Source organism: Microchirus variegatus (assembly GCF_963457635.1).
Source record: "Microchirus variegatus genome assembly, chromosome: 1".
Classification (NCBI taxonomy): Eukaryota; Metazoa; Chordata; class Actinopteri; order Pleuronectiformes; family Soleidae; genus Microchirus; species Microchirus variegatus.
Window position 1 is genome coordinate 26963917 of NC_139802.1, and position 13666 is coordinate 26977582.

Genomic DNA, 13666 nt, shown 5'->3' on the forward strand with positions numbered 1-13666 from the left:
AAGTTGTGTATTGTGGGACAGTGCAGATGATGATGATCTCTAAACTTCCTGGGATCTTTCTGATGTCTTTGTCCACTCTGGATTGGGACCTAAAATAACATACAATGAACATTTGGTCCATAAATTCAGATTTTTAACTGGGAGAGACTTAAAAAAAAAAAAAAAGAAAAAAAAAAAAAGATCTATCTAACCTAACACATTAAATGATGAAGGAGAACATTCAAGAAAACAGAAGGGTAAACTTCAGTCATCAAATGTGACCTTTGTGTTCGGACACGGTCTTCATTCAGAAGTATAAGTGGACAACAAATATGACTTATATATTCCTGTGTTGAAAGATTGTCTGGGTCTTTTTAAACTTGATTTCAGATGATGATTTTTAGTGATTTTTCAAATGTCTTTTTTCTTTTACCTGATGATGGAAGGTCCAAGTTTTTTGTGTCTTAAACTATTCATTTGTGTGTGTGAATGCAGGTGTGTTGCAGAGAAACCTTTGGACCCGTGTGCTTGTGAGTGTGACTGTGTTTTAACCTAAATACCAAGATGCCTTAAATAGAATGATGATTATCAAGTAACATCAGATGTTTTTGACTTATTACAGAACCAACGGGATAGTGTTCACACACTTATTTTACCTCGACAGCCTTGGCTGGTTTCCGAGGCACTCTGTGATTTAAGTGCTTGTTTTTATTTGATTTAATTATGACGATTTGAAAACACTGGAAAACCTTTTTTTTTTTTTTGAAGTTGACTTTGAAGAATTGGAAAAAAATAAACATTTTCCCTTTTACAAAATACTTAGCAGGTCTAATGTCATTTCTGCATGGAATACTTTCAAAATGCTCTTTATAGCTTTGAAACATAGAAAAGACAACATTATGAGGTCATACGAAACATAAAACACATCTATAAAGATTGTCGCACTTAAGTGAATATATAAAATAAAAATCCCAAACTCTCCAACATTAAACTGCTTATAAATCAATAATTAAAATTCCTAATTTTGTTCTCTTTAAACCCTTTAAGGTACGCATCAAGAAAAAGCAAAGGAAAAACTATTTCTTTGCGTTTTTTATTATTTTATTATTTTATTTTATTTACTTAACAACGACAATCAATATATATATATATATATATAATTTTTTTAAATTAGACCCTACATGAGTTCAGATACAGGCCTCTACCAAACGGTTGAGACGTCTGTTCATCATAAACCTGGTTTGCTTAATTCATAAAGTACAACATTCAGAACAAGTGACATTTAGTGTTAGTGAGTTCAGCTTGATGCATTTTTCAATGAGATATAGTGACTTAAATTGTGGTCGACCAAATGGTTGAGTAGTACCTTAAAGGGTTAAAGGTTGGGATTAAGCACCACAGACATTACCTATACAATAATAATAAACTTGTATAGCACCTTTCATACAAGGATTGCAGCTCAAAGTGGTTGACAATAACATTTAAAAAACAAATGCAACAAAACAACACAGGGTGGAATGAAAAGAAAACATCTAAAGTCAAAAAGTAAAAACCCTCTTTGAACTTTGACATAATACAGAAGATGCAAATAAAAACACAAACACTAAAATTGAAATAGCAAACACAACAATACTAATAGTTAAAAATCTATTTTTGAGCGCAATATTGAGTGCAAAAGATGAGCCACCAAAAATGAGAAGTTCCAAACCGAATAATGTTTTATGTAAATAATAGAAAAAAAAGGTCAAGAGACATTATTCATTTGAAAACTGTTCAACTTGACAGATGAGCTCAAACAAACCTTTTGTATCACACAATCACAACAGAAGTCATCTTGTAGGCAGATGCACTCTGGGAAACACTTGACCTGCTATTGTGCCCACGCATGTGTTTTCCTCCTCTAAACTCTTGTTTTTCTCTGATTGCAGGAAACGTTGGACACCTGCTGTGGAGACAGTATAAGACAAGATAAGGTAAGATGCCATAAACCAGGGGTCTCAAACTCAAATGACCTGGGGGCCAATGCGCATCTATTGTGGTCAAGAGGGAGCCGGCCTATCCTAAAACAACTGTTTACAATATTGCATCATGATATCACACGTATACTTAATAATACTATTTATGATGCAACATTAATGTATTAATATCAAAAACTGACATTTATTTTAAATTACATAGAGTGTGGACAGCTGTAATTAAAATGTGTGCCAGGAGCCATTTCGGCCACTGCCATTCATAATTATGACCAAATGTCTTATTATTATTACTGTTATAAAAACATTGCTAGGAAACTTATATTATATTCTATCACCTCGCTGGCAGCTGTGCCTCAGCTACACACTGTGTTTAAAAGACAGTGAGGTTGTGGGCCATGTTTTCATTATAACATGATATTAAGTGGGGGGCCGCATGTAATTGATTGGGGGGCCGCCAGTTTAAGATCCCTGCTATAAACAGTTAAAAAAATAATAATAATAATACTTAAAATAGTGAACATTTGACAGAATTTCCACTAATATGGTACTATAGTCTAGTTAATTATGGGTGGACAGTGAGTTAACAAACCTTTGTGGGTGTTCTCTTCTGTATACTGTTGCACAGTGAATAATGCAGCCAAGGAAAGTAAGGAAAGTCGCCACCAGACCCAGATATAGTGGTGGTCCGATTTCATAACTGAGGAGAACAGTTATAGTATAAGTGACATTTGCATTCTGTCACATGTGATTGTTGATGAGTGAGTGATATTCAAAGTCCTAATACTACCTCATTTTTGACGGATCAGCTTTGCTGTGTAAATATGCCACAACCACGTTGTTTATGTACAAACAATAAGCCGCCAGGTCTGACACACCTGTATAAGGGATGACACCGATGACACATTCAACCAATAAGTAGATATATCCTCACCTACTGGCTGATTATTCCAAACAATTCATACTCACAGCCGAGAAGTTGGAAAGCAGATGCCGTCATTAACAGTCTGTCCTTACTTCTCTGCTCTCCACCAACGCGTGTGCATTCCAGGCCGAAAAACATAAGCGCGGTGCCAAAGAGGCCGAGGAAAATGCCGATCATGAGGAGATATCTGACTGCCTGGATGTATGCTGGGTAACGGAACAATCAGACAAACTTTTAAAAATTGTGAAGAAATAATTAACATGAATATTTGTTTTAATTGAATGTTTTAAAAACCAGAGCTGGCCCAAGAAATAAGTGAACTAAGCAGCTGCTTTGAAAGAAATCTAGATATTAGCTTAAGTTGTTTGGGTTTTATTTTGTACTTTGATAAGATTGCTCATTTAGTGCACATTTGTTCTAAGTTTAAAAACCAATGTCATTAAAGTAGATTACTTGTATAATTCAAGTTCCGTATCACCACTAATAGTGCTTTTCTATTATACAGTTCTAGCCCTGGCTGGCTCGGCTCCACTCTTCTTTTCCATTAGGGATAGTAGTGGTTCCTGGTGCTTTTTTAAGGCCCTGCTCTGGCAAGCGAGCTGAGCTCACACTAAAATGTGCCACTGATGGCAGAGAGTGTTATGACTGGAATAGTCATAAGCACGACGTCCGACCCAAGAATCAAACTGCACAATAACAAAAAATCCTTGAAAATGTTTTAAATCTCAAAATTTAACAGAGGAGTCTGGTGTAATTTAGCAACAGCAATTGTGATCTGAATCACAACCTGTTCAGCCATAAGTCTGCACTCCGGTCATGCAAGAAGTACTGAACTAATCTTTTTAATTAACTGATTTTAATGATTCAGTAAACTGAAAAAAAAACTTTGTCAGTCACTAGTTTGTGTATTTGTGTGGGTGGTGTTTAGCTTAGATGGTAGAGCACCAGTGTGCGAAATAGCCATTAATAATCGGGGGTAATTGCTTTCCAATTACACTGTAACATGTTTAGACCCCCCTCAAATTTAGTGTAGAGCACCTGACCTTCCCCAGGTTGTGAGGCTGGGGAAGGTCTATAGTCCTCTATGCGGCCCCGGTTCTAATCCCCCGTCAAGCGGCCCTATCCTGCATATCGTCACACTGTTAAAATAATCACCTAAGTCATTTTTTGTCAAAATAGTTTTTTTTTGCCTAAATCATCTCCTCTAATATGTCAAGTGTGTGACTTAAGCTGTGAAGTTTTTTGTGTTTCCTGAAAAACTTGAAAAAATTAGTTAGGCGATTATTTTAACAAGGTGACGATATAATTCCCCCCTCTCTGCCTCCTGTTTCCTGCCCATTAAAGTTGAAAAAAAAAATATATATACTTAAAAACTATGAAGTAATGAAAATGTCGTGCCTGATACCAAACCGAGACGAGTAGAAAGTGCAAATTAATACAAGGTCACTTTTGTGATTTTTTGTGAGGTTAAAAGAAAAAAACAGGAGTGACATTGGTTTGATGTGAATACTGCAACTATAATTAAAGTTTTACATTGGCATCAATAATAGTCAATTGGAGGAAAATAATTCAGCTTAGGGCCCAGAAAGGTTTGGGCCAGCCCTGATAAAAACAGAACTTTTTGTGTGAACAGTGTCAAAGCCAATCAGAGATTGTTGTGAGTGTACCCACATTTGACCGTCCACATAACCCCCAAGTCTACACAGTTCACCAGAGCGCTAGAGTCTTCATAGCAGTCCCTCCACAGGTCTGACCAGTACCATGCCGTCACTACCACGGAGGATTTACCCACTTCGCCTTCCAGCTGAGCAGATCTTCAGTGGATAAATGCATAATATGTTTAAGTCACTCATTCATGAACACTTCTGGACAGAATCCATTTTTTTTTATTACAAGACACAATTCATCTCTTGTAGGAGACCAATTTGCTTCCCACAAGTAACACTCACAAACACTTCACTGAGGTGTATAAAGACTAAATTTTCATCTGTGATTTTTAGTTTACACCACAATAATACGATCATACATCCCCCCTGATGCAACCCATCTACTTTTCATTAGATCCATTTCACACTTACACATGCCAATGCATCATTAAGATTAGAAACGGAATTTAAAAAAAGTAAACTTTTTACAACATCATTTTCTATAAAGAGTACATCCTCCTTACCTCCAGTGGTCCATTGCCAGTGTGCTCGCCACCAAACCCCAGCCCAGAGTGCAGAGCAGCAGGCCCAGAATCTGAGCCCGTCTCCTCCACATCCTCTCAGTCTGCTGAATCAAAGACTTGACACAAATCAAGCACAAAGAATCACTGAGCAGTTCGTTGGAGCACTTTATTTTGTTTCACATGCATGGTTAGAAAAAAGTTGTAGCCTCTCGCAGAAAGACGCTAAGATTAGAAAAAAGAGCAGACGAGAAGGTTTTTATCTCCCTACCTTGTTCAAGAAAATGAAATGATCCACAATCGTTTAGCTCTACTTGCTGCTGCTGCTCGTGTATTTTGGTGAGGGTGTGAACAAAAACAAAGCACACCGTGTTTACTGTCAACCAGCCTGGTGAAGGTGACACACTACACAGGCTGATCGTGGATTTGTTCTGCTGTCCAAGATTAAAGCGTGTTTTGAATGAAAACATAACAGACAAATGATTAAAAAAATGTCATTCATTTTTAATAACAAACGCACATACTTGAAGTTGCTTTAAAGGGGCAGTGCATCTTTTTTTGTTCCAATCTTTTGCCGATGTTGTTATTATTCTCCTTTTGTTTGGTCTTAGTAAACAGAAAAGATGTAAAATTGGTTGCATGCTGGGTCCTTCATCTGATTTTTGCACTGTCAAGCAATACTATCAGACTTGAGTGAGGGCAGGGATCAGTAGAATTTATGTCTGAAACTTTTAGTGTGCCTCTTTGTGTTTTCAGTCATAATCCAGCAATCCGTCTGACTTTACTAGCGCAATTTTATTGTTGCCTCCCTCTGTCACTTTCTGGATGCAAATGTCAAGATCTAAACATCACTTTGTGAAGAAGAATCCTGAGAAGCTGATAGGCTTAAACAACAAATGTAATGGGTATTTGTGTATATTTAAAAGTTACACAGTAGAGCTTAAGCCAAGCAGTCATATTGTACACAGCAAAGCCTCAAATTTTCTTTTGATCGTATGTGTATACGACACATTTATTCAGATGTAAGAGTTTTTGAGGAACGGTGTGGTCTCACTCCTGGAACTGCCTGATAAAGACGACACTGTGCGACCCCCGCTGCTGCTGCTGCTGCTGCTGCTGCTGCCGCCGCCGCTGCTGCTCCCTGACTCAGTCAAAGTCGATATACTAGACCTCAACGAAAGGCCAGACTCTAATCCTGACCCCGACCTTGATCCCGACTGCGCAGATCTGATAGTTCTCTCAGTCTTCGATGACCGACCCGACTTCGCTGTGCGTCCAGATTTGGATGTACGTTCTGATCTGGAGGAAATGCTGGACAAGTCTGAGCCCTCAGACCTCGACGACAGCTCAGAAATCGAGGACAATTTGGTCTTGGAGGTGATCCCTGACAATGTGGAAAGAGCGGTGGTGGATTTGTTTTGCTCAGGGTCTGGTTGTGGCTGTATGGTGATGACCCTGGACAGATAAAGAGAGTGAGTGTTACATTATTGTCAAACTGGACACAGTTGACCAAAGTGCACACAGATGTGAGTATAAATAAAAAAGTAAAAGCCAACATTTCAAATTGAGTTAAAGCCAAAGAGAAAAAATGATGTGCAGATGCAACTCATCCCACAGTTTCTGGGCAGCGACTGAAAATGCGTGGTCATCTCTAAACTTCCTCATTGTCTTGGGGACGACTAACTAACTCTTAAATTGTACAGTAAACATATTTAATTTCCATAGTGTTAGTAATCATAGATGTCTTGAGGCAGTCTTGTCCAGAACTTGTTTTTATTACACCTCAAATTTGAAGAACCCTAACCCTAACCCATGCAAGATTTTAATTTGGAATTTATTTAAATCTGCAAAGTAAAAAGATCTGATTTACAATATGTTAGTAGTCATAGATGTCTCAGGCACAACTTAATTCGTCTTTTCCAGAACTTATGGAAATGTTTTGTTTTTATTTCATCTCATTTTTTTACTAAAAAGTTTAGTTCCCCTAAATAAAATGTGCCAAAAACTATGTATGTTAAGAACATCATCCTGCAAACAGGGACTCATGCATATATACTTTATATGTTGTATAAGGAGTCAGTTCCTCTTGAACACTGGTATTTAAGCAACGTACAAGCAATTTACAGCAACAGCAACAACACATCAATACTCACATTTCTGTTCCTCCACAGAGTGGCTTGCACACAGACCACAGATAAAAAAAACCACCCGTCGCTTGAAAAGCAGAGCCGACCCAGCCGAGGAACAGTGGGGTGCCGAGGTCATACCTGAGGTCAGATAAATGTTCCACGTTTTATTTTATAAGACAGGTTACATGATATGTAATGTTTACATGTCTTAACTTACTTCAGTCCATCAAAGTCAGGGTTGAAGTATTCTACTGAGACATACTGTGCATAAACAGCATAGCCACATGTGGACAGGCAACCTGAGAGGAAGAGAAAGAACAGGTTAAGTTTAACACAACAGTTTGACAGCATTACAATTAGGACCAGGTAAAATATAACATATTCAGGTCCCAACAGTGTCAATACACTTCCAAGCTGACCCTGAATCCAGATCAAGATCACCATCAAAATACAACAATTCCTTCTATAGCCTACAACTCCAAAGATTGCTTCACAATCAACTTTCACTTCACTTTCCTAGCTCAGACACGTATTTATCTCCCATGCTGCTAAAACATTGTCATTAAGGCAGTCACTAAAACTACTGCAAAAAGATTTTTACTGTCCACATGAATGGGACACAAACCGATTGTCCCTGTATGTCTTCATCAAAACACAAATATCTTTATATAACATACACATTTCAATAAAATGAACATAATATATGACGAACCGTGACCACACTTCAACACATCAATCAATCAACACATCCACACTTAATGAAGGACCTTGTCCTGTTATTAAAACTGGACATTTACCACTCATGATGTGGCACCATCCCCCACTGTAGATCTTCTTGTACTTCGCGCGGTCTTTTCCCCCAAGAAAGGTGCATTCCATGCCCATGAGACTGAGCACAAACCCCAGCATTCCCAGGGAAAGCGCTGACATCAGCAGGCCTCGCACTATCTGGATGTGACCTGCAGTTAAACGGCAAAACACAAACCAACAATAAAAGAAGAGCAATGGATTTGTTAGCTAGAAGACAAGAGTGTGGTTTTTACATACCCTCCACTGACCAGAGCACTGGGTAGTCGTAACAGTTGGTCACAGCAGTTGAGTCTGTAAAGCAGGATCTCCAGAGGCTGGACCAATACCATGCCACTTTGATGATGGAGGAGCCCCCCATTCCCCCTATGGATGTGATCTTCCATCCTTCCATGGCCATAGAGCAAGCCACAAAGATCCAGCCCAGCACTGTCATCAGGAAACCCCAGATCTGGACCACACGGATCTTCATCGTGGAGTTTAACGTTGACTGGATATCGTCAGATTCAAGGAAGCTCTTAAGTCAAGTTTTTTTTTTTTTTTTTTTTTGCCTCCTCCTGAGACAAACATGCAGATTTACTCCAAAGTCAACCACACTCCACTGCTCTTCCTAGAAGAGGAGGATGAAGACTGGATCCCAGTGACACAGCAGGGGTGTGCTCTTGTTTATCAGCTGTTATTGCACATGTGGGTGAGAGACAGCAGTCACTTTGGTTCCCACAGTTACAGTGTCAGTCTGAGTGCTCACCTAAGCATGTATCTCAAATTACTAAGGACCTCATGTGACCATCAGGCTGCTCTTGACTTAAGATCATGTGCAGACTTTTACAGAAAATAAGATATAAAATCATACATTAAATACATTTTCTAATCATTAAGTAGTAGTCTGTTAGTGACATATCCAGAAAAAATATTTATGAATAAGAAAGAAATGCTCTTCTAATAATCCAGCCAAACCACTTGGTATTGTTCTACCACATAACTGGACAGTCAAAAGGTATATAATACAAGAAAAAACTATATGTAATTTCTGAAATGAATTCATTAAAAAAGTCAAATATATTAGACCTTCTGTGCTCTGTAACTGTCCCCATCTTTGACATTCCACACCTAACCCTAAATACTGGGTTTCTGCTAAAAGTCTTTGAGTCAAAGCACTGATAACATCTCCCTGACATCATCAGGGTTTGTTCCCCAAACATTTAACACAGATAACATTTAAATGAGAGTGTCCCAACCAGATTCTGTCACATGACATGTCCACATGAAACACAATAGTTGACCTGGTGTTTCATTACTGCGTGTTTAAATTTGATTGGACGGCTCAGAAGTGGGTATGTAATTTGATTCTGTCTTATAACGTTTAAGAGCTAAAAGTCACCAGATTAGACATATTTAGTATTTAAGTGAGAGGATATATAAAATAGATTTTACAATAAATTAATTTGAAAGCATCACATTTACCAATACATCTTTCTTTTTGTTTTTTTATTGTCTATGAAATAAACTTCTGACCTTTAAATGCTCCATAAAATGCAACAGCACTGCTGCTGTGGCTTTAAGTCACTAGTTATTAAACCCACGCTGTACTGTGGGTCTAATAAATACTTCAGAACATCTTTGTGCTGTTTAATTAGAAATAAATCTGAGCTAATGAGATTTACTGGGAGTGATGAATGTTCTTTCGGGGATGAAAGAGCCCCTCTTGTCCTCTTGGCTTATGACTAAGATATTGGTGGTGGTGGTGGTGGGGAGATAGAATGGTGGACCTTGGGTAACCTTAATTTGTTTAGTGAAAAAGAGAAAAAATGAACAAAAGAATGTTTATGTTTGATCTGAGCTGACCCAGTTTTATAGAATACAAGAGCAAAGTGACTGTGTTGTTCCAGAGTGCACTTATGTCTACATATGCAGGAGCTTCCTCAGATCTGTGCACTGTTAAATGTGTCTTAATGCTGCTCTCTGGTGGTGTGACTGCAGTTCTGGATGGATGGAGGGAGGAATCATGGATCTGCCTCAAGCTTTGTCCTGTTCCTGCTACAATAGCCTTTTTACCAACAAAATACCATATCAAGGTAAGTGTTCACCAACTTTGTCTCAGTCATGATCCCTTCTTGCAGCACCTCATGCTGTGTTCTTTATATCAGGTATAGAAGCCTGACAATGTCAATCGTTTTACAATCAACACATCAGACATTACACATTTTCTCCTGCAGGTACAGTTTACTGCCATGCAACATTTTTTCCATAATCAGCAAAGTCTAACTAACTAAGAGGAAGAAATGTAAGTGCATATCCCTCGAGGATGCTGATGGCCCGTTGACCTTTCCTCCACCAGTTTGTCATTTATTATTCACTCATTCAGTGGAATTTCTCAGCCTCTCATCAGGAAATTGGCTCCAAAGTTTTGAAAGCACCTTTTTGGTTCCATCCATACTTTTTGCATAAATTCACCTAAAATAGGACATACATTACACTGGCATTCACTGTTATTACTGTGAAGGTGAATCAATCATGACCTGTTACTTAGATTAAACATTTCCTCTGGAATATAAACAGTTTGAAGAATTACATTGGTGTGTTTTTAATTATCCGTAACAATAAAGCAATGCAGATATTAAACCATACAATACTATCATTATGTCAGGGAGCGTTGAGCAGAGCCGTGGACACCTGACACTTATTTACGGATGTAGTGCAATCCAACTTTGATGTTACTTTACTATATTTGTGGACTTTTGGATGAGGTGTAAAAATCTTTGCCACAGGACGTGGTCTAATAAAGGTCGCTCTTTAAAGGTACAGTTATTTATTACTAATTCCATGACAAACTTTCAACATAATAATACTTATCTGGTTGCAGCCTCACAGCTAAATCTGCAGCACCATGAGATAATATGTGGCATACGTGTCAATATCAGCAGAGTTTCAGAGAGATTCCCTCTGGTCATCGTTCATGTATGAAACAAGTGAGTTTGTCCAAAAAGAGCAAATAGCCACAAACCATCAAATACGGAGGACAATAGGAGGAAACGGCAGAGCGAGTGCAGTGGAGAGAGTTCTCCATTTGTTGCACTCTCACCATGAGATGGCGCTAATTCTCACACTGGACACTGGACACACTGGACCTCCAAGGGTTTTCTTTGAAAGGTAAATGCTGACATTACAGTTTTTTCTGATTGCTTAAACGCATTTTTTGTAACTATTGGCTACTTTTGCAAAACTCTACACACAAATAATACTAAAGCGAACACAGCTAGATTAACTCTTCACACCTTCGTAAAAATGGTGTTTTCGTATCAAACAGTAAACACAAGCCATCATCTACTAAGCACACAATGTGCCAACTACACACTGATGGTATGAATACAAAACACATCTGGCTTTTGCTTTCTCTGTGCGCAGATGTCAATTTGAGGTCATACTTTTGTCATAGTTCTGTAAATGTACAAGGATCCAAACTTCAAGTATTGGTGTTTATTCACACTCATCAAAACCAAGACAAAGTCACACAAAATAGTAATTTCACAAAAAAAAAGAAAAAAAAAGACAATCAGCCTACATCAAGTCGTCTCTCTGGGTTCGGCCACAAAATTTCGTCCACATATCCTCCAGTCCAAGACACCGGGGAAAATATCTCCTTGAATGCTGTATCCAGGCCTGACATGAGGCCAAGTCAATATCCCCACATGCTTCCTCCATTGCCTGTAAATTGCATGGCCAGTGGATCTAGCTCGTCTCGGAAGTTCCGCTCCCTCCGTATCCTTCCGTTTGCCACATCCTCTAACAGTGCCAAAGCATTGTGCGCCATGACGAATTGTGAGTACCTGCCTTTATATGCCCATCGATTAGGTATCTGCTACACGTGTGAGAATTACCCTGATATCAGTGAATACGTAATTTGCCCTACTGTTGTCTTACTATTGTCCTAAATCATATGTTTCCCGTGTGCACTCCAGGGAGTTTGTTTGTCTGTTCGTTGTAGAAATGTAATTGTTTTTATTCTTGCAAATAAACTGTTCATATATGAGAGGTAATATAACTTATAATTTATTTTACACGATCAGTTTCACACATTTCTCCCGTTTCTTTCTTCTGCCATCAGTGGCGCAGTTTCGCCTTACCCCAGGTATGTGCGTACGCATGGGTCAGAGTTGGCGTGGAGGACCGCACATTTTCCCGTCAAGTTCTCTTTTTATAAATCCCACGGTTTGCGTAGAGAGTGGCGTACGCCTTCTTTTGTGCGTACGCAACGTTTATAAATGAGGCCCCTGGTCTCTGAACAGTGAGCATGTCATGTAAGGTCCAGGAATGCAATAATGTGTGCAGTGTTATATGGGCCTATGGTTGCATGATGGTGAACAACACCATTTTGGCTTATAGCTGCACACATGGTTATGTTACCACCACATTGTCCTGGGACATTGATGATGGCACGGTGTACAATAATGTTCCTGCCACGTCTCCTTGTTTTACAGCTCATGTCCCATGGCATCTGCTTCTAGTTCCATCACTCTCTGGACAAGACAAAACAAATGCAACACATCAGGCCCATGCACAGCACTACAGTATGCACTTCTAAATTCAGAACCAATGACACTATAGCTTACCTGCACATAGTCATATCGCAGTTTCTGTACACGTTCAGTGTTTCTCTCGAAAGGAACTCTGTAAATTTGCTTCATTCTTATTCTGTGGCGCGCAAGTACACGACAGTGCAGAAAGACTCACACTGAGTATGTTTTGGAAGATGTTATCAGATATTCTATTTCTTACACTTTCCCCTCCTCATCCTCTTCTTGCTCCTCCTTGTCCTCTTCCTCTAACTTCCTCTAACCCTCTCGCTTCTTCACCTCCACATCTCCCTCGTCCTCCTCTGACTCTCACTCTTCTCGCTCTTACTGCTCCTTCCATTGTACTCCACACAGACAGCTTACCTGTGGCTTATTTATAGGGCTATTGCAAAGTGAACCAATTATCTAAAACAGTTTTCACATGTGAAAGTGTGCCAGACAGTTGGCAAAATAGTGTTAATGATAGTGATACATGTGTATAATTTTGCTAGGAGTGTGTTGGAAATTTGGTAATTGAGTGTAAACAGTGAGTTGTGTTCAAAGTTCCGCAAAAAGGGTGTTGTGCAGTGAATTGTGCCTACAGTTTTGCAAAGTGTGTGTTACAAAATTTCAAACTGAGTTCAAAGCAGTGTTTGTGCTTTTAGTTTTGCAAACTCAGTGAGTGGTTTTGCTATACGTATTAATAGTTTTAGAAATTGTGCTACAAGAATCACGATTAGCACTTAAGCATTCAGAAAAAACTGTAACATGGGTACATGCGCTGACAATTTAACAGTAGGAGGCATAGCAGGGCTATTTTGTCCTCTTTTCTACGCCATAATAATATTTGAGCCCTGTGTGCCAGTCACCATTAAGAAGAAGTGTCGGAAACACTTTTAATCTCTGAAAGTTCATTTTAAAATGATTTGCATTATTTTGTAGTCAACCAGTCTCAAGCTCTTTTCTGTAATAAAACTAGTGAGTTTAGTGTTGTGCACATTATTTAATATTTAATATTTAATTCCCTTTGTCTGTACAAGAGTATGTTTGCTTTTTAAATCACAACTCAAGCTCATTACATCAGGTTTGCTAGTTCACATATTCGCCACTATATCAGGTAATGGTGACCACTG

At 38.7% G+C, this 13666-nt stretch overlaps 2 protein-coding genes across 2 annotated transcripts; both read right to left on the reverse strand.

Moving 5' to 3' along the window:
- Nucleotides 1-1879: 1879 nt before the first annotated feature.
- On the reverse strand, nt 1880-5139 carry LOC310933541 (claudin-10-like; the record flags this gene model as incomplete). Its single annotated transcript, XM_083897055.1, has 6 exons — nt 1880-1924; nt 2571-2652; nt 2743-2830; nt 2922-3083; nt 4549-4691; nt 5048-5139. 6 exons carry the CDS (start codon nt 5137-5139, stop codon nt 1880-1882), a joined length of 612 nt encoding a protein of 203 aa, XP_083753181.1.
- A 921-nt stretch (nt 5140-6060) lies between these two features.
- Nucleotides 6061-8452, reverse strand: cldn10e (claudin 10e; the record flags this gene model as incomplete). The annotated part of the gene is made up of 6 exons (XM_083897173.1): nt 6061-6157; nt 6251-6499; nt 7198-7311; nt 7391-7472; nt 7971-8132; nt 8221-8452. The coding sequence occupies 6 exons, from the start codon at nt 8450-8452 to the stop codon at nt 6061-6063; spliced, it is 936 nt and encodes a 311-aa protein (XP_083753299.1).
- Nucleotides 8453-13666: the final 5214 nt, after the last annotated feature.